Raw genomic sequence first — 21,027 nt, forward strand, 5'->3', positions numbered from 1 at the left:
CCTTATGTAATACATGTATCACTAGCCACTTTAACTATGCCACTTTGTTTACATACTCATCTCATATGTATATACTGCACTCAATACCATCTACTGTATCTTGCCTATGCCGCTCTGTACCATCACTCATTCATATATCTTTATGTACATATTCTTTATCCCCTTACACTTGTTTCTATAAGGTAGTAGTTTTGGAATTGTTAGCTAGATTACTTGTTGGTTATTACTGCATTGTCTGAACTAGAAGCACAAGCATTTTGCTACACTCGCATTAACATCTGCTAACCATGTGTATGTGACAAATAAAATTTGATTTGATTTGAGGCCATTTGGACGTACTGACAAATTCACAGAGAAATGAACATTCAATTCTCTGGCAACAGCTTTGGTGGATTCGAAGCAAATATTCAAACCATTGATAGGCTACTTAGTTTCAATTCCTTACACTTACTTCTGCGACCACGACCATGCATGCCAATTACACGATCTCTCAAAACCTGAGACATCTGTGGTACTGTATTGTGTGACAAAACTGCACATTTAAACATTTCTGGGATTTTTTATTTCAGCTCATGAAACTTGGGACCAACACTTTACATGTTGCGTTTATATTTTTGTTCAGTGTAATTTCCACTTTTAAATGTTAGACTTGATTTGCCCAAATGTATCACTCCCCTTAAAATCCTGCATCTGTACACAATAGAGTTTGTGCTGGCATCGTGCTATAGGATTACAGCAGCTCTTAGTGCTTCATAGCAAACAGGCCTTACCTCTGCAACACCCATAGAGGCCAGCACCAACCAAAAATAGTCACAGGGAACAAAAAGGAGAGGCGCCCTGGATAACTCATCACCTTTTATCTGTAACTTAAAAGGAAAACTGCACCCAAAAACAACATTTTGGTATTTGTGTCATTAGTCCATTGTTGATATATAGTATACCCAAAATGTTTTGCAACTCAGCAATTAAGTTTTCAAGATATTTAACATTCAAAATACAAATATTTATGTATGTTTTGTTATATATCTTGAATGCTGACATGCAAAACATTTTGGAACTATATCAACAATGGACTAATTAAAAAAATACCAAAAAATTTTGGTTGGAATTTTCTTTTAAACTATAGATGACTAGCTCCCTATTGTACCTATAGTAACACTGAACCCTGTACCCCCACTCTCTTCCTCTATCTTTACACTCTCACTCCCTTTCTTCCTCTCTCTCACTCTCTATTCTTTCATTTTCTCTCTTTCATTCTCTTTCTTCCCTCCCTCCCCCTCCCTGAAGACCTTTGCCAACAGACAGACAGTGCAGAGGCTGAAACATGTCATTTAAGATGCGTTGGTCTCTCCTCCTTTTCCATATTGAGTCTTAACAACTTCTGCATGTCATTAGGGGCCTTGCTTTGCTTAAACTCATTGTTATTTAGGGAGATAAGAATGGCAAATGAATGAAGGGAGCCCCTGAGTGTGGTGACACAACAGTAGAGAGCGGGAGAGAGGAAGAGAGAGAGAAGGAGAGAGAAAGAGAGGGAGAATGAGGGAGAGGGAAATACGTGCAGCTAGTGACACATTTGCAAGTTTGGCTCTAGCCTGAGTGGCAGAGTCAGAAGAAACAACATGGCTCTTCTCAGGAAGAGAGTGAGATGAGATGATTGAGTCACCGGTGTGTCTCTGCTGGAGGCTCGGCTAGCATAGCCCGCCTTCTGCCAGCTCCTACAGACACAACTGGAACACACGTGAGATGAATTATGGCTAACAGCTTAATCCACAGAACATGCTTGTGAATGAAAATGACAATTAGAATGAATAACCAAAAAACAATTATAATCGATGGAACATGTCTAAGATTTTGTAATGACCAGGATAAGCTGCAGATTATTTGAAAGAATTAAAGAGTGTGTGGATCTTTCAATGTGTGCGGTTCTGTTTTCAATACCATGATTTGTACCAGTATACAGTTGAAGTCGGAAGTTTACATACACCTTAGCCAAATACATACTCAGTTTTTCACAATTCCTGACATTTAATCCAAGTAAAAATTCCCTGTTTTAGGCCAGTTAGGAACACCACTTTATTTTAAGAATGTGAAATGTGTCACGGCCGTTGCTGGAAGAAGACCAAGGTGCAGCGTGGTGAGCGTACATTTTCCTTTTTATTTCAAAATGTCGCCAACAAAACAACAAACGAAAAAACAACAGTGAAGCTTACAGGGCATTAGTGCCGCAAACAAAGGTAACTACCCACAATCACAGGCGGCTCTGATGCGGGACGTAGACCCCGCTCCACCTCTGGCTCACCCCGCTTTGGTGGCGCCTCTGGTGTGGGGACCCTCTCTGCGGGTCCCGGAGTGGGGACCCTCGTTGCGGGCCCCGGACTGGGGACCCTCGCTGCGGGCCCCGGACTGGGGACCCTCGCTGCGGGCCCCGGACTGGGGACCCTCGCTGCGGGCCCCGGACTGGGGACCCTCGCTGCGGGCCCCGGACTGGGGACCCTCGCTGCAAGCCCCGGACTGGGGACCCTCGCTTGGGGCTCCAGACTGGGCACCCTCGCTTGGGGCTCCAGACTGGGCACCCTCGCTTGGGGCTCCGGACTGGGGACCGTCACTGGAGGCTTTGGACTGGAGGCCGTCGCTGGAGGCTTCGTGCCATGACTCCTCGCTGGAGGCTTCGTGCCATGGATCATCACTGGAGGCTTCTTGCCATGGATCATCACTGGAGGCTTCTTGCCATGGATCATCACTGGAGTCTTCGTGCCATGGATCATCACTGGAGGCTTCGTGCCATGGATCATCACTGGAGGCTTCGTGCCATGGATCATCACTGGAGGCTTCGTGCCATGGATCATCACTGGAGGCTTCGTGCCATGGATCATCACTGGAGGCTTCGTGCCATGGATCATCACTGGAGGCTTCTTGCCATGGATCATCACTGAAGGCTTCATGCCATGGATCATCACTGGAGGCTTCTTGCCATGGATCATCATTGGAGGCTTTGTGCCATGGATCATCACTGGAGGCTTCGTGCCATGGATCATCACTGGAGGCTTCGTGCCATGGATCATCACTGGAGGCTTCGTGCCATGGATCATCACTGGAGGCTTCGTGCCATGGATCATCACTGGAGGCTTCTTGCCATGGATCATCACTGAAGGCTTCATGCCATGGATCATCACTGGAGGCTTCTTGCCATGGATCATCATTGGAGGCTTTGTGCCATGGATCATCACTGGAGGCTTCGTGCCATGGATCATCACTGGAGGCTTTGTGCCATGGATCATCAATGGAGGCTTCTTGCCATGGATCATCACTGGAGTGGAGAGACACACAGGAGGCCTGGCTCTGGGAGCAGGCACAGGACTCACCAGGCTGGGGAGACATACAGGAGGCTTTGTCCTTGGCAGAGGCACCGGATACACTGGGCCGTGGAGGCGCACTGGAGGTCTTGAGCTTAGAGCCTGCACAACCCGTCCTGGCTGGGTGGTTATCTTCGCCCTGCAAATGCGGGGCGCTGGCACAAGACGCACTGGGCTGTGCAGCAGACGCACTTGAGACACAGTGCGCAGAGCCGGCAAAGGATATCCTGGGCCAAATAGACGCACTGGAGACCAGGCGCGCTGAGCCGGCACCATCCATCCTGGCTGGATGCTCATCTTAGCCCGGCAGATGCGGGGAGCTGCACCGGGCTGTGAACACGCACTGGAGACACCGTGCGCTCCACCACATAACACGGTTCCTGACCAGTACGACGCTCGCCACGGTAAGCACGGGGAGTTGGCTCAGGTCTCCAACCTGACTCAGCCAAATTCCCTGTGTGCCTCCCCAAAGGTATTTTTGGGGCTTCCTCTCGGGCTTCCTCGCTAGCCGTGTACGTGTCGCCAACTTCATTCTCCGGTATCCCTCCTCGCACTGCTCAATTGAATCCCAGGTGGGCTCTGTCACTCTCCTTGGGTCGACCACCTCTCTGCCTCCTCCCAGGTTGTCTCATACTCCTGGCCACGCTGCTTGGTCCTTTTGTAGTGGGTAGTTCTGTCACGCCCGTTGCTGGAAGAAGACCAAGGTGCAGCGTCGTGAGCGTACATTTTCCTTTTTATTTAAAAATGTCTCCAACAAAACAACAAACGAAAAAACAACCGTGAAGCTTACAGGGCATTAGTGCCACAAACAAAGTTAACTACCCACAATCACAGGTGGGAAAAAGGGCTGCCTAAGTATGGTTCTCAATCAGAGACAACGATAGACAGCTGTCCCTGATTGAGAACCATACCTGGCCAAAACAAAGAAATACAAAACATAGAAAATAGAACATAGAATGCCCACCCAAATCACACCCTGACCAAACCAAAATAAAGACATAAAAAGCTTTCTAAGGTCAGGGCGTGACAAAATGTCAGAATAATAGTAGAGAGAATTATATATTTCAGCTTTTATTCCTTTCAACACATTCCCAGTGGGTCAGAGATTTACATACACTCAATCAGCATTTGGTAGCATTGCCTTTAAATTGTTTAACTTGGGTCAAAACTTTTGGGTAGCCTTCCACAAGCTTCCCACAATGAGTTGGGTGAATTTTGGCCCATTCCTCCTGACAGAGCTGGTGTAACTGAGTCAGGTTTGTAAGCCTCCTTGCTCGCACACGCTTTTTCAGTTCTGCCCACACATTTTCCATAGGATTGAGGTCAGGACTTTGTGATGGCCACTCCAATACCTTGACTTTGCTGTTCTTAAGCCATTTTGCCACAACTTTGGAAGTACAGTGCATTGCGAAGTATTCGGCCCCCTTGAACTTTGCGACCTTTTGCCACATTTCAGGCTTCAAACATAAAGATATAAAACTGTATTTTTTTGTGAAGAATCAACAACAAGTGGGACACAATCATGAAGTGGAACGACATTTATTGGATATTTCAAACTTTTTAACAAATCAAAAACTTAAAAATTGGGCGTGCAAAATTATTCAGCCCCTTTACTTTCAGTGCAGCAAACTCTCTCCAGAAGTTCAGTGAGGATCTCTGAATGATCCAATGTTGACCTAAATGACTAATGATGATAAATACAATCCACCTGTGTGTAATCAAGTCTCCGTATAAATGCACCTGCACTGTGATAGTCTCTGAGGTCCGTTAAAAGCGCAGAGAGCATCATGAAGAACAAGGAACACACCAGGCAGGTCCGAGATACTGTTGTGAAGAAGTTTAAAGCCGGATTTGGATACAAAAAGATTTCCCAAGCTTTAAACATCCCAAGGAGCACTGTGCAAGCGATAATATTGAAATGGAAGAAGTATCAGACCACTGCAAATCTACCAAGACCTGGCCGTCCCTCTAAACTTTCAGCTCATACAAGGAGAAGACTGATCAGAGATGCAGCCAAGAGGCCCATGATCACTCTGGATAAACTGCAGAGATCTACAGCTGAGGTGGGAGACTCTGTCCATAGGACAACAATCAGTTGTATATTGCACAAATCTGGCCTTTATGGAAGAGTGGCAAGAAGAAAGCCATTTCTTAAAGATATCCATAAAAAGTGTCGTTTAAAGTTTGCCACAAGCCACCTGGGAGACACACCAAACATGTGGAAGAAGGTGCTCTGGTCAGATGAAACCAAAATTGAACTTTTTGGCAACAATGCAAAACGTTATGTTTGGCGTAAAAGCAACACAGCTGAACACACCATCCCCACTGTCAAACATGGTGGTGGCAGCATCATGGTTTGGGCCTGCTTTTCTTCAGCAGGGACAGGGAAGATGGTTAAAATTGATGGGAAGATGGATGGAGCCAAATACAGGACCATTCTGGAAGAAAACCTGATGGAGTCTGCAAAAGACCTGAGACTGGGACGGAGATTTGTCTTCCAACAAGACAATGATCCAAAACATAAAGCAACATCTACAATGGAATGGTTCAAAAATAAACATATCCAGGTGTTAGAATGGCCAAGTCAAAGTCCAGACCTGAATCCAATCGAGAATCTGTGGAAAGAACTGAAAACTGCTGTTCACAAATGCTCTCCATCCAACCTCACTGAGCTCGAGCTGTTTTGCAAGGAGGAATGGGAAAAAATGTCAGTCTCTCGATGTGCAAAACTGATAGAGACATACCCCAAGCGACTTACAGCTGTAATCGCAGCAAAAGGTGGCGCTACAAAGTATTAACTTAAGGGGGCTGAATAATTTTGCACGCCCAATTTTTCAGTTTTTGATTTGTTAAAAAAGTTTGAAATATCCAATAAATGTCGTTCCACTTCATGATTGTGTCCCACTTGTTGTTGATTCTTCACAAAAAAATACAGTTTTATATCTTTATGTTTGAAGCCTGAAATGTGGCAAAAGGTCGCAAAGTTCAAGGGGGCCGAATACTTTCGCAAGGCACTGTATGCTTGGGGTCATTGTCCATTTGGAAGACCCATTTGCAACCAAGCTTTAACTTCCTGACTGATGTCTTGAGATGTTGCTTTAATATATCCACATAATTTTCCATCCTCTTGATGCCATCTATTTTGTGAAGTGCACCAGTCCCTCCTGCAGTAAAGCACCCCCAAAACATGATGCTGCCACCCCCGTGCTTCACGGTTGAGTTGGTGTTCTTCGGCTTGCAATGCTCCGCCTTTTTCCTCCAAACATAACAATGGTCATTATGGCCAAACAATTCTATTTTTGTTTCATCAGACCAGAGGAAATGTCTCCAAAAGTACGATATTTGTCCCCATGTGCAGTTGAAAACAGCAGTCTGGCTTTTTTATGGCAGTTTGGAGCAGTGGCTTCTTCCTTGCTGAGCGGCCTTTTAGGTTATGTCGATATAGAACTCGTTTTACTGTGGATATAGATACTTTTGTATCTGTTTCCTCCAGCATCTTAACAAGGTCCTTTGCTGTTTTTCTGGGATTGATTTGCACTTTTCGCACCAAACTACCTTCATCTCTAGGAGACAGAACGCGTCTCCTTCCTGAGCGGTATGGCGGCTGCGTGGTCCCATGGTGTTTATACTTGCATACTATTGTTTGTACAGATGAACATGGTACCTTCAGGCTTTTGGAAATTGCTCCCAAGGATGAACCAGACTTGTGGAGTTCTACAATTCTTTTCTGAGGTCTTGCCTGATTTCCTTTGATTTTACAATGATGTCAAGCAAATAGGCACTGAGTTTGAAGGTAGTCCTTGAAATACATCCACAGGTACACCTCCAATTGACTCAATTGATGTTAATTAGCCTATCAGAAGCTTCTAAATCCATGACATCATTTTCTGGAATTTTCCAAGCTGTTTAAAGGCACAGTCAACTTAAGTGTTTGTAAACTTCTGACCCACTGGAATTGTGATACAGTGAATTATAAGTGAAATAATCTTTCTGTAAACAATTGTTGGAAAAATTACTTGTGTCATGCACAAGGTAGATGTCCTAGCCGACTTGCCAAAACTATAATTTGTTAACAAGACATTTGTGGAGTGGTTGAAAAACGAGTTTTAATGACTCCAACCTAAGTGTATGTAAACTTCCGACTTCAACTGTATGTACCTTCAAAATGCTTTCAGGAGGGGACCAACCTTGTGGTAGCAGGTAAAAACACCACACAGTCAGTCTCTTTCACTGTACTGAAAGGCATTGGGTTGAGTTAGCTGTGATGAGCATGGCAGGAGAAGTGAGAGAGAGAAAAACTGACCATCACACTGCAGTCAGCTGCCAGATGTCTGGTCAAATGTAGATCAAGCTAGCCTATAAAAGAGTTTATGTCCACAGGTATTGCTGTGTATCTGATCAAGTTCCCAAAGTCAAACTAACATTTATTCACTCCGACTGTTGAAAACCCCAATTTCCTTCACCAGCTAGCTACATACAGCTCACTAGCCCTCCATAGAGATGTGTATTTACCCTGCCATAACATGAGTTCTTCGCCTGTACGTTATTGTAACATTTCTCGTACGATGTTGTGAAAATCTGCTTCTGATCCAGACGCCTTAAAAAGGTTCAGGAGAGTGTAACATTTTGAGGTAGGTGAGTCCAGGGTCCAGAGCAATCAATCTTATAGTAAGTAGCAAAGGACTTTCAAAATGCTGCAAAAAACAGTAGAGTTGTTGACAACAGTGTTGTTAATAGACTGTAATTATCAGTGGTGCAGCCTTTCAGTAAAACTACCCTTAAGACAAATGATATCCAGTCCCATCAGCAGACAGCACTCTTCATCTCAGCTCCTTCATTACAGTAGGCTATGTAACAGTAAATACTAGATCTTGTTGCGGTGCTTTGAAGGCTACTCAGTAGACTACAATTCAGTGCTCTATTTCAGAGAGGCAAGTCAGAGTACAAAAGGATACAAGTCCACTGCAGAAAATGTGCAATGAGAAAATAAATAACACCAAGAAAAAAATAACACCAAGATAAAAAAAGGACATAAAACAGTGAGGAAGTGAGCACTGATGCATTTTGATCAGGAATAAAACACCAGAATGCAAACAGGCAGAGTTTACACTAAGAGCTCTCTTTGTAGACACTTCCTACCCTGTGAGTTGAAGGATTGAGAATTGGAGAGCAGAGAGCGGCGTATCGGCACGACGTAGAACGAGGGAAGAGGACATGAAAGAATGAAATAGTGTCTGACTCCAGACTATCCAGTCTGTGCGTTTGATCCTGTCTTCTGGTCTGCTGTCTGCTCCACTCTTCTCTGTTCTCCACTGCTCTGGCCTTGGTCAGGGTATTAGGATGCAGGAAGAGAGACGGGAGAGTGGAGGATCTAACAAGGCCATTGCTGTGTCCGAAATGGCACCCTATTCCATATATTGTGCACTACTTTGACCACAGCCCTATGGACCCTAGGGAATAGGGTGCCATTTTGGACATACCCTTGGCCTTGTTAGATCCCCCACTCCCCTGTCAAACTGTTTCTCTCCACTGTTAGACCAGTGTTATGCTGCAGAGTTGATTGTGGCTGTGACAACAGTGTGTGTGTGTGTGTGTGTGTGCGTGTGCGTGTGTGTGTGTTGGAACCAAGTCTTCATATGGATGCCAGAAAAATAGCAGTTTTCATCCTTAGTGAATGCAGTGAAAGCTTGGGTGCTGTCTGTGTTCTGTATTTCGCAATATAGTGGCAGCGCACATCAAACTGCAGGTCGCTGTGACCCCAGAGAAACAGATTGAAAATCCTCATTCTTAAAAATGTCAACCCCCCCACCCCCCCCTCCCATCACTGTCTGTCTTTCACACTCATCACCTCTGCTGGCCTGCAGAGTGGCAGACTGGTACTGCTGCAGAGATGGACTTATTACAGCTGAGGTGGAGTTGATATAGGACTGGGTCTCTTGGTCATAAACCCCTGCAAAATGACTGTATGTTATGCTGTGCTGCTGAAGCCCACAATACCAGATTGGGGTCAATTCCATTTCAATTGTCAATTCAGGAAGTAAAGTGACATTCAGAAAACTGGAATTGGAATTTCATTTTACTTGACTGAATTGACTGAATTGAAATGGAATTGACCTCAACTCTGTACAGTCTCACCATCAGGTGGAGCGGACAGTGTGGACCATTTACATAATCTGGTTTGGATCCTATTAGTATCAATAGACCATCATGGCAAACATACTGTCACAAACAATGAGGGCAATTATAGGTGATTGTGAACATAAGGTGCATACAGGAAAGCCAGAGGCCCATACTCACATATCTGGTGAAGAAGTCATCCACCTCAGCCTGCAGTTTGCTCTGACACTCTGGGTGTAGAGCCAGGAGGTAGCAGGTGAAGGCTAGCGTGTTGCTACTGGTCTCATACCCCGCCAAGAAGAACACAAATGCCTGGCCCACGATCTCATCATCCGACATCATCCTCTTCTGGGTCTGGACAGAGCGCCTGTTGGGTGACTCATGGCTGACGTCAACATTTTCTTGCTGGTTTGTGTGAGTGTGTGTGGGGGCCAGCTCATCTGCATGGTTGACCACGTCAAAGTGCTCCAGCGACACACACTCCTTGCTGCTCCGCGTTTCCAGCATCAGCTGTAGGAAGTCTCGCCGCCGCTACATACAGAGACACACACACACACACACACACACACACACACACACACACACACACACACACACACACACACACACACACACACACACACACACACACACACACACAGGGAGATCAAGATCAGAGAAGAGAAGGACAGGAGACTTTACAAGTCCTTTGTTATTTCATATCTTTTCCCATCTTTACAAAGGATAGGTAGGCTGCTATAGTAATACCTCTTCAACTGGCTGCTCATCTCTCTGTCTGATGATCTTCTGAATGCAGTTGATGAAGAAGTTGTTCATCTCATCCCTCCTCTTGTTGGGGAGGAAACGGGCCAGAGGAATCAGGAATGGAAAAGCAACTGAAGACAAAATATAGTTTTTGTCACTCCATTTATGGCATCAACTATGGAATGCAGCAGTATTTGAATTGGACAATTTGACAAATCAGGAAGACCTCAGGGCATGGCTCCACAGTACTCACTGAAGATGAACATGATGGGTGTGAAGAAGGAGAAAGAGAAGAACTTCTGGGCGTGGTGGACAAACGGGTCATCTGGGTCCTTCTGAGAGTCCACCTGAGTGCCAAATGCAACGCTGGCAATCACATCCATGGTGAAACAGCCAAAACACCTGAGGAGAGAGAACCAACCCAGTCAACACAATATGGTATGTATGTACTGAATACCATACATAGAGAGCTTTTATACAATGATAACACAGCATCCACCTTAGAATTTACCACTAGAATAGCAGATCTGAGGCTGTCTGTAGACATTTGAATGTGTCATCTTTTTGTTAGGAAAATTACAGGGTAACAATTGTATAGCCAAATGACTGAGAAGTCATTCAGTTACAGTATAATGACACTCCTGAGAGGGAGATATAGTGTAGTTGCAGTACCTGTGAATGTCAAAGCTCTCTCCAGACTCAGCATGACAATTGAGGTTGGTGAGCAGGGTGTCAGTAGCAGTGTTGATCAGAGGACCCATCTGCATGGGGATAGAGACAGAGAAACACTCTCATCTAGATTCCAATATGAAAATTGGGTCGTGGGAGAATTTCCAAATACCTGGTAAAATAAATAATATATACAGTACCAGTCAAAAGTTTGGACACACCTACTCATTCAAGGGATTTTATATATTTAGACTATTTTTTACATTGTAGAATAATAGTGAAGACATCAAAACTATGAAATAACACATGGAATCATGTAGTAACCAAAAAAGTGTTAAACACATCAACAAATATTTAATATTTTACATTTTTCAAAGTAGCCTCCCTTTGCTTTGATGACAGCTTTGCACACTCTTGGCATTCTCTAAACCAGCTTCACCTGGAATGCTTTTCCAACAGTCTTGAAGGAGTTCCCATACACGCTGGGCACTTGTTGGCCGCTTTTCCTTCACTCTGCAGTCCAACTCACCCCAAACCTTCTCAATTGGGTTGAGGGCAGGTAATTGTGGCGGCCAGTTCATCAGATGCAGCTCTCCATCACTCTCCTTCTTGGTCAAATAGCCCTTACACAGCCTGGAGGTGTGTTTTGGGTCATTGTCCCGTTGAAAAACAAATTATAGTCCCACTAAGCGCAAACCAGATGGAATGGTGTATCGCTGCAGAATGCTGTGGTAGTCATACTGGTTATTTATTATTATTATTTTTCTTTTTTACATTTTACCTTTACTTAACCAGGCAAGTCAGTTAAGAACAAATTATTATTTACAATGACGGCCTACACCGGCCAAACCCAGACGTCGCAGTGCCAATTGTGCAGCACCCTATGGGACTCCCAATCACGGAGGTTGTGATAAAGCCTGGAATCAAACCAGGATGTTTGTAGTGACACCTCAAGCACTGAAATGCAGTGCCTTAGGCCGCTGTGCCACTCGGAAGCCCAAAAGTGTTGTGTGCCTTGAATTCTAAATAAATCACAGACAGTGTCACCAGCAAAGCACCCCCACACCATCACACCTCCATGCTTCACGGTGGGAACCACACATGCGGAGATCATCTGTTCACCTACTCTGCGTCTCACAAAAACACAGCGGTTGGAACCAAAAATCAAAAATTTGGACACATCAGACCAAAGGACAGATTTCCACCGGTCTAATGTCAATTGCTCGTGTTTCTTGGCCCAAGCAAGACTCTTCTTCTTATTGGTGTCCTTTAGTAGTGGTTTCTTTTCAGCAAATCGATCATGGAGGCCTGACACGGAACCCAAACCAGCTGTGTGCGTGCGCCATCGTGCGCCATTGTGCATAAATGTATTTTGTCCCCCCACACCAAACGCGATCACGACACGCAGGTTGAAATATCAAAACAAACTCTGAACCAATTACATTAATTTGGGGACAGGTCGACAAGCATTAAACATGTATGGCAATTTAGCTAGTTAGCTTGCACTTGCTAGCAAATTTGCCCTATTTAGCTAGCTTGCTGTTGCTAGCTAATTTGTCCTGGGATATAAACATTGAACTGTTATTTTACCTGAAATGCACAAGGTCCTCTACTCTGCCAATTAATCCACACATAAAACGGTCAACCGAGTCGTTGCTAATCATCTCTCTTCCTTCCAGGCCTTTTCTTCTCTTGACTTTATACTATGATTGGCAACTTTCATAAATTAGGTGCATTACCGCCACTGACCTCGTTCGTCTTTCAGTCACCCACATGGATATAACCAATGAGGATATGGCAAGTGGGTACCTGCTTCTATAACCAATGAGGAGATGGGAGAGGCAGGACTTGCAGCGCGATCTGCGTCACAAATAGAACTGACTTATATTTTAGCCCTTGGCAACGCAGACCCTCGTTTGCGTGCACGAGCAGTGTGGGTACAATAACTGAATAATATAGATTTCTAAATTTATTTTGCAACGCTCGTGTCGTAGTCAGCCTGTCATTCACGCAGTCTCCTCTGAAAAGTTGATATTGAGATGTGTCTGTTACTTTAACTCTGTGAAGCATTTATTTGGGCTGAAATGTCTGAGGCTGGTATCTCTAATGAACTTATCCTCTGCAGCAGAGGTAACTCTGGGTCTTCCTTTCCTGTGTCGGTCCTCATGAGAGCCAGTTTCATCATAGCGCTTGATGTTTTTTGCGATAGGGCTATCTTCTGTATACCAACCCTACCTTGTCACAACACAACTGATTGGCTCAAACGCATTGTGGTAAACCGTGGGGTATTGGGTTGAGCGTACAGAGATTTACACAGAGACAGGGAGGCTTTAGTCCACAAAACAACTTTACTAAGATGGAAAATAAATATATCAAAGAAATCACTTCGGTTTTGCTCGGTCTTTCTTCTCTCTCTTTACTGGTGTCCGTCTCTCCCCCTTCTCTCTCGTGGTGTGCCATCGTGCTCCTTTTATTTAGCCTCCACGGCTGGTTGGCACTTTCCTCTAATTACCTCCACTGATATCTGTCCGTGTCAGGGTGCCCAGCTCCCGTATCCCCAGCAGAGGGAGCCAACGTCGTCTCACGTACCTCCCCTCTATTACCATCGCCCCGGGGTAGACCTCCTGGGATACCACAGCATTAAGAAGGAAAGAAATTCTACAAATGAACTTTTAACAAGGCACACCTGTTAATTTAAATGCATTCCAGGTGACTACATCATGAAGCTGGTTGAGAGAATGCCAAGAGTGTGCAAAGCTGTCATCAAGGCAAAGGGTGGCTACTTTGAAGAATCGAAAATATAAAATATATTCTGATTTGTTTAAGTTAACACTTTTTTGGTTACTGCTTGATTCCATGTGTTATTTCATAGTTTTGATGTCTTCAATATTATTCTACAATGTAGAAAATAGTCTAAATAAATAAAAACCCAGGAATGAGTAGGTGTGTCCAAACTTTTGACTGGTACTGTATATAATATCATCTTTGTTTCTCAAATCATTGTAATGGTTAACCTTCAACCAGAGGTCGCCCTTAGATCGTTGCAAAAGGCCGCACTTGACCATTGCACTTGAATCATTCCCACGGTGAATGGCTAAGCCACTACGCTATGAAACCACACAATATTGCAGAGAATTGTTTTCTGGCCGCATTTGATATGGTGAAAACAATGTGTGATGAGGCAGAGGCACAAAAACTCACATCAATACCTTGTCGGATATCACTGTGAAACTAAGAATTGATGCTATTGCTAGCAGTCAAGAAGTAACTCTGAATGAATGAGTCAAACAACTCCCCACCTTATGATCTTCAATTGGACCTTAGCAGTGAGGGCCCACATGTTCGCTACATGTCAGAGGATGCTATTCATGAGGATTGTCTCATGATTCCAGAACATTAAATGTTCAGTGTGCTGCGTGGCTATATTGACGAAAAACTGATTCCATGGGATCGAATGTTGGCCTTTTGCACAGATGGGGCTCCATCTAGGCGGGATGGCGGGCAGGCCTCTGTAGCTCTGAGATATGCAGCAGGTAACTTCAATTGTAAACTATATCGCACACGCCTGTTCGCAAAACTATGTGGAGATATGGGATCAGAGCATGACAATGTTCTATTTCACACAGAGGCTTGGTGGTTATCAAGGGGGAGAGTTGGAAAAAAAAATCTAATTGAGAGAGGAACTGTTGTTATTCACAATGGATGTAAAAAACAGACTTTGTTGACTTTCTGCGTAATGAAAAGAAAATGTGTCTCCTTGCCTATGTAACAGACATATTTGTGAAACCGAACAAACTGAACACAAGCATGCAGGGGAAATACATAAATATTCTACAGATGTGTGACCGAACCAGCAAAATAAAATCCATTTGACTGGGATCCTGGCTCAGTTGACATGCAGGTAAGTCAAATCGAACAGCTGATCGAGCTGTCATGTGACCGAATGCTGTAGACAACGCATTCACAGGTCACTATTGTAACAGTTGGGATAATAGGACAATTTGATGTACAACGCATATCTTATCCCTGGATTGAGGTACGTTTTTCAAGCCATATCTCACGCCTGCACCCCTGTGTATTAATCTACACAAGAAGCCTGTCTGACCCTAGTGCAGCTGTAAGCTAGCTGGTCGGATCTGCTGGCTAATGCCTATGTACAATGCATACGGAAAGCATTCAGACTCCTTGACTTTTTCCACATTTTGTAATGTTACAGCCTTATTCTAAAATTGATTAAATATTTTTCCCCCTCATCAATCTACACACAATACCCTATAAAGACAAGGCAAAAAACGATTTTTAGAATTTTTGGCAAATTTATCACATTTACATAAGTATTCAGACCCTTTACAAGGTACTTTGTTGAAGCATCTTTGGCAGCGATTACAGCCTTGAGTGTTCTTGGGTATGACGCTACAAGCTTGGCACACCTGTATTTGGGGAGCTTCTCTCATTATTCTCTGCAGATCCTCTCAAGCTCTGTCAGGTTGGATGGGGAGCGTCACTAGACAGCTATTTCCAGGTCTCTCCAGAGATGTTTGATTGCTCCAGGCTCTGGCTGGGCCACTCAAGGACATTCAGAGACTTGTCCCGAAGCCTCTCCTGCTTTGTCTTGGCTGTGTGCTTACGGTCATTGTCCTGTTGGAAGGTGAACCTGCGCCACAGTCTGAGGTCCTGAGCACTCTGGAGCAGGTTTTCATCAAGGGTCTCTCTGTACTTTGCTCCATTAATATTTCCCTCGACCCTGACCAGTCTCCCAGTCCCTGCCGCTAAAAAACATCCCCACATCATGATGCTGTCACCACCATGCTTCACAGTAGTGATGGTGCCAGATTTCCTCCAGATGTGACGCTTGGCATTCAGGCCAAAGAGTTGAATATTGGTTTCATCAGAACAGAGAATCTTGTTTCTCATGGTCTGAGAAAGCGGACTGTTATGTGCCTTTTACTGAGGAGTGGCTTCCGTCTGGCCACTCTACCATAAAGGCCTGATTGGTATAGCGCTGCAGAGATGGTTGTCCCATCTCCACAGAGGAACTTTGTGCCTTCTCCCCCAATTGCTCAGTTTAGCCGGGAGGCCAGCTCTTTGAAGAGTCTTGGTGGTTCCAAACTTCTTCCATTTAAGAATGATGGAGGCCACTGTGTTCTTGGGGACCTTCAATGCTACAGAAATGTTTTGGTATCCTTCCCCAGATATGTGTCTTGACACAGTCCTGTCTTGGAGCTCCGCTGACAATTCCTTCGACATCATGGCTTGGTTCTTGCTCTGCCATGCACTGTCAACTGTGGAACCTTATATAGACAGGTGTGTACCTTTCCAAATCATGTCCAATCAATTGAATTTACAACAAGTGGACTCCAATCAAGTTGTAGAAACATCTCAAGGATGATCAATGGAAACAGGATGCACCTGAGCTCAATTTTGAGTCTCATAGCAAAGGGTCTAAATACTTAACTTAATAAGGTATTTCAGTTCTTTCTTTTTAATACATTTGCAAAAAAATCTAAAAACCTGTTTCGTATTGTGTGTAGATTGATGAGGAATTAATTGTATTTTATTCATTTTAGAATAAGGCTTTAACGTAACAAAATGTGGAAAAAGTCAAGAGGTCTGAATCCTTTCCAAAGGCGCTGTATATTACCAAAATGATCCCTTTAAATTTTTTCCTGTGCAAAAATCCCTTTAAATCAAGACTCATCTGATAAATGGACGAGATGGAATCAGGGGTAAATGTTAAGTGGTCCACTTGCATTAATCAGTACATAAGGGGATACTGCTGCCCTGAGTGTTGTGCCAGCTACTCTCCTCCTCACCTCCAGCCCCTCTCAGAAAAGTGTCTGTATGTGTGCATGCGTACGTGCATGCGTGCATGCGTGCGTGTGTGGGTGAGGACACCATGAGCCAAAGAGAGGAGCTGAATCAATTAAAATCCCATTAAAGCACCATTACAGAGGGCATTATCAAGGGGAAAAGAACCCTGATGATGATGGATCAAACACCGATCTAATTAATAAATGTATTCATTAAGGGAAGAGCTCTTCTAAACATGGTGTGTTATAATGCAGGACTGAGAGAAACAGATCTCAAGAAAAGCACTCTCTCTCTGCCATTACCTTCTCCAGGGCAGACAGAGAGTTGTACTGCAGTAGCTCAGATTTCAAAAACAACAAATCTTCAAGACAACTCCCTACCCACTGTGCAAAAACTGGTGGAATCATGGTGTTTCCACGTAATTTCAACAACAAAAAATCTATTTCATGGCGTTGAATCAACATGGGAAACTGATTGGATTTGCAAAAAGTCCTCAATGTAAATCCATTAACATGGTGACACTTTTTGTTGATTTCATGTTGAATTCAAGTTAGCTGACAACTGACGTCTGTGCCGAGTGGGTAGTCTCTTCTTATCAAAGAAAATTAGGGCACTAACATTCGACCACAGAAAGGACAGCTATGGCATGGAATATCTGTTAAAAGGACATGAGAAAAAAATGAGAGCGCCAAAGAGAGGGTGCGCTTGTGACCGCTGCTGAGAGAGAGTAGTGGTGTGACCACTGATAAGAGAAAGTGGTGGTGTGAGTGGTGCTTTGAGAGAGTGGTGGTGTGACCACTGTTGAGAGAGAGTGGTGGTGTGAGAGGTGCTTAGAGAGAGTGGTGGTGTGACCACTGTTGAGAGAGAGTGGTGGTGTGACCGCTGCTGAGAGAGAGTGGAGGTGTGAGTGGTGCTGAGAGAGAGTGGTGGTGTGAGTGGTGCTGAGAGAGAGTGGTGGTGTGACCACTGTTTGGAGAGAGTGGTGGTGTGACCCCGGTTGAGAGAGAGAGTGGTAGTGAGAGTGGTGCTTAGAGAGAGTGGTGGTGTGACCACTGATAAGAGAAAGTGGTGGTGTGAGTGGTGCTTTGAGAGAGTGGTGGTGTGACCACTGTTGAGAGAGAGTGGTGGTGTGAGAGGTGCTTAGAGAGAGTGGTGGTGTGACCACTGTTGAGAGAGAGTGGTGGTGTGACCGCTGCTGAGAGAGAATGGAGGTGTGAGTGGTGCTGAGAGAGAGTGGTGGTGTGAGTGGTGCTGAGAGAGAGTGGTGGTGTGACCACTGTTTGGAGAGAGTGGTGGTGTGACCACGGTTGAGAGAGAGAGTGGTAGTGAGAGTGGTGCTTAGAGAGAGTGGTGGTGTGACCACTGTTGAGAGAGAGTGGTGGTGTGAGTGGTGCTGAGAGAGTGGAGGTGTGACAACTGCTGAGAAAGAGTGGTGGTGTGAGTGGTGCTGAGAGAGAGTGGAGGTGTGACCGCTGCTGAGAGAGAGTGGGGGTGTGAGTGGTGCTGAGAGAGAGTGGTGGTGTGAGTGGTGCTGAGAGAGAGTGGTGGTGTGACCGCTGCGGAGAGAGAGTGGTGGTGTGAGTGGTGCTGAGAGAGAGTGGTATGTGAGTTGTGCTGAGAGAGAGTGGGGGTGTGAATGCTGCTGAGAAAGAGTGGTGGTGTGAGTGGTGCTGAGAGATAGTGGTATGTGAGTGGTGCTGAGAGAGAGTGGAGGTGTGAGTGGTGCTGAGAGAGAGTGGTGGTGTGAGAGGTGCTGATAGAGAGTGGAGGTGTGAGTGGTGCCAAGAGAGAGTGGTATGTGAGTGGTGCTGAGAGAGAGTGGAGGTGTGAGTGGTGCTGAGAGATAGTGGTATGTGAGTGGTGCTGAGAGACAGTGGTGGTGTGAGAGGTGCTGATTGAGAGTGGAGGTGTGAGTGGTGCCAAGAGAGAGTGGTATGTGAGTGGTGCTGAGAGAGAGTGGAGGTGTGAGTGGTGCTGATAGAGAGTGGTGGTGTGAGTGGTGCTGAGAAAGAGTGGAGGTGTGACCGCTGCTGAGAGAGAGTGGTGGTGTGAGTGGTGCTGCGAGAGAGTTGTGGTGTGACCACTGTTGAGAGAGAGTGGTGGTGTAACCACTGCTGAGAGAGAGTGGTGGTGTAACTACAGCTGAGAGAGAGTGCTGGTGTGAGTGGTGCTGAGAGAGAGTGGTGGTGTGAGGGTGCTGATAGAAAGTGGTGGTGTGACCGCTGCTGAGAGTGAGTGGTGCTGAGAGAGAGTGGTTGTGTGAGTGGTGCTGATAGAGAGTGGTGGTGTGACTGCTGCTGAGAGAGAGTGGTGTGTGAGTGGTGCTGAGAGAGAGTGGTGGTGTGACGGTTGCTGATAGAGAGTGGTGGTGTGAGTGGTGCTGAGAGAGAGTGGTGGTGTGACGGTTGCTGATAGAGAGTGGTGGTGTGACCACTTCTGAGAGAGAGTGGTGGTGTGAGTGGTGCTGAGAGAGAGTGGAGGTGTGACCGCTGCTGAGAGAGAGTGGGGGTGTGAGTGGTGCTGAGAGAGAGTGGTGGTGTGAGTGGTGCTGAGAGAGAGTGGTGGTGTGACCGCTGCGGAGAGAGAGTGGTGATGTGAGTGGTGCTGAGAGAGAGTGGTATGTGAGTTGTGCTGAGAGATAGTGGTATGTGAGTGGTGCTGAGAGAGAGTGGTGGTGTGAGAGGTGCTGATAGAGAGTGGAGGTGTGAGTGGTGCCAAGAGAGAGTGGTATGTGAGTGGTGCTGAGAGAGAGTGGAGGTGTGAGTGGTGCTGATAGAGAGTGGTGGTGTGAGTGGTGCTGCGAGAAAGTTGTGGTGTGACCACTGTTGAGAGAGAGTGGTGGTGTAACCACTGCTGAGAGAGAGTGGTGGTGTAACCACAGCTGAGAGAGAGTGCTAGTGTGAGTGGTGCTGAGAGAGAGTGGTGGTGTGAGGGTGCTGATAGAGAGTGGTGGTGTGACCGCTGCTGAGAGAGAGTGGTGGTGTGAGTGGTGCTGAGAGAGAGTGGTTATCTGAGTGGTGCTGAGAGAGAGTGGAGGTGTGAGTGGTGCTGATAGAGAGTGGTGGTGTGACTGCTGCTGAGAGAGAGTGGTGTGTGAGTGGTGCTGAGAGAGAGTGGTGGTGTTACGGTTGCTGATAGAGAGTGGTGGTGTGACTGCTGCTGAGAGAGAGTGGTGGTGTGACTGCTGCTGAGAGAGTGGTGTGTGAGTGGTACTGAGAGAGAGTGGTGGTGTGAGTGGTGCTGAGAGAGAGTGATGGTGTGAGTGGTGCTGAGAGAGAGTGATGGTGTGAGTGGTGCTGAGAAAGAGTGGTGGTGTGAGTGGTGCTGAGAGAGTGGAGGTGTGACAACTGCTGAGAGAGAGTGGTGGTGTGAGTGGTGCTGAGAGAGAGTGGAGGTGTGACCGCTGCTGAGAGAGAGTGGTGGTGTGAGTGGTGCTGAGAAAGGGTGGTGGTGTGAGTGGTGCTGAGAGAGAGTGGTGGTGTGACTGCTGCGGAGAGAGAGTGGTGGTGTGAGTTGTGTTGAGAGAGAGTGATATGTGAGTTGTGCTGAGAGAGAGTGGTGTTAATGCTGCTGAGAAAGAGTGGTGGTGTGAGTGGTGCTGAGAGATAGTGGTATGTGAGTGGTGCTGAGAGAGAGTGGAGGTGTGCCCGCTGCTGAGAGAAAGTGGTGGTGTGAGTGGTGCTGAGAGAGAGTTGTGGTGTGACCACTGTTGAGAGAGAGTGGTGGTGTAACCACTGCTGAGAGAGAGTGGGGGTGTGAGTGGTGCTGAGAGAGAGTGGTGGTGTGACGGTTGCTATTAGAGAGTGGTGGTGTGACTGCTGCTGAGAGAGAGTGGTGATGTGACTGCTGCTGAGAGAGTGGTGTGTGAGTGGTACTGAGAGAGAGTGGTGGTGTGAGTGGTGCTGAGAAAGAGTGGTGGTGTGAGTGGTGCTGAGAGAGTGGAGGTGTGACAACTGCTGAGAGAGAGTGGTGGTGTGAATGGTGCTGAGAGAGAGTGGTGGTGTGACCGCTGCGGAGAGAGAGTGGTGGTGTGAGTTGTGTTGAGAGAGAGTGGTATGTGAGTTGTGCTGAGAGAGAGTGGAGGTGTTAATGCTGCTGAGAAAGAGTGGTGGTGTGAGTGGTGCTGAGAGAGAGTGGAGGTGTGCCCGCTGCTGAGAGATAGTGGTGGTGTGAGTGGTGCTGAGAGGGAGTTGTGGTGTGAGCACTGTTGCGAGAGAGTGGTGGTGTAACCACTGCTGAGAGAGAGTGGTGGTGTGAGGGTGCTGATAGAGAGTGGTGGTGTGACCGCTGCTGAGAGAGAGGGGTGGTGTGAGTGGTGCTGAGAGAGAGTGGT

General features: G+C 46.0%; 1 protein-coding gene across 5 annotated transcripts in view; it reads right to left on the minus strand.

Annotated features, from left to right (window-relative positions):
• LOC110497983 (thromboxane-A synthase) overlaps positions 1 to 21,027 on the minus strand; it is a 144,179-nt gene that overhangs the window by 39,322 nt on the left and 83,830 nt on the right. For all 5 annotated transcript variants that reach the window (XR_016488742.1, XR_016488743.1, XM_021574496.3 and 2 more), the window contains exons 7-10: positions 10,887 to 10,975; positions 10,468 to 10,616; positions 10,218 to 10,345; positions 9,651 to 10,001 (exon numbers count right to left, since the gene is read on the minus strand). Coding sequence is in view for 3 of the 5 variants with exons in the window: in XM_021574496.3 (XP_021430171.1) it covers positions 9,651 to 10,001; positions 10,218 to 10,345; positions 10,468 to 10,616; positions 10,887 to 10,975 (717 nt within the window). In the remaining 2 variants the exon portion in view is untranslated. The remainder of the gene's footprint in view (positions 1 to 9,650; positions 10,002 to 10,217; positions 10,346 to 10,467; positions 10,617 to 10,886; positions 10,976 to 21,027) is intronic.

The sequence above is a fragment of the Oncorhynchus mykiss genome, chromosome 2, assembly GCF_057628025.1.
Source record: "Oncorhynchus mykiss isolate SJ-2025 chromosome 2, ASM5762802v1, whole genome shotgun sequence".
Taxonomy (NCBI): domain Eukaryota; kingdom Metazoa; phylum Chordata; class Actinopteri; order Salmoniformes; family Salmonidae; genus Oncorhynchus; species Oncorhynchus mykiss.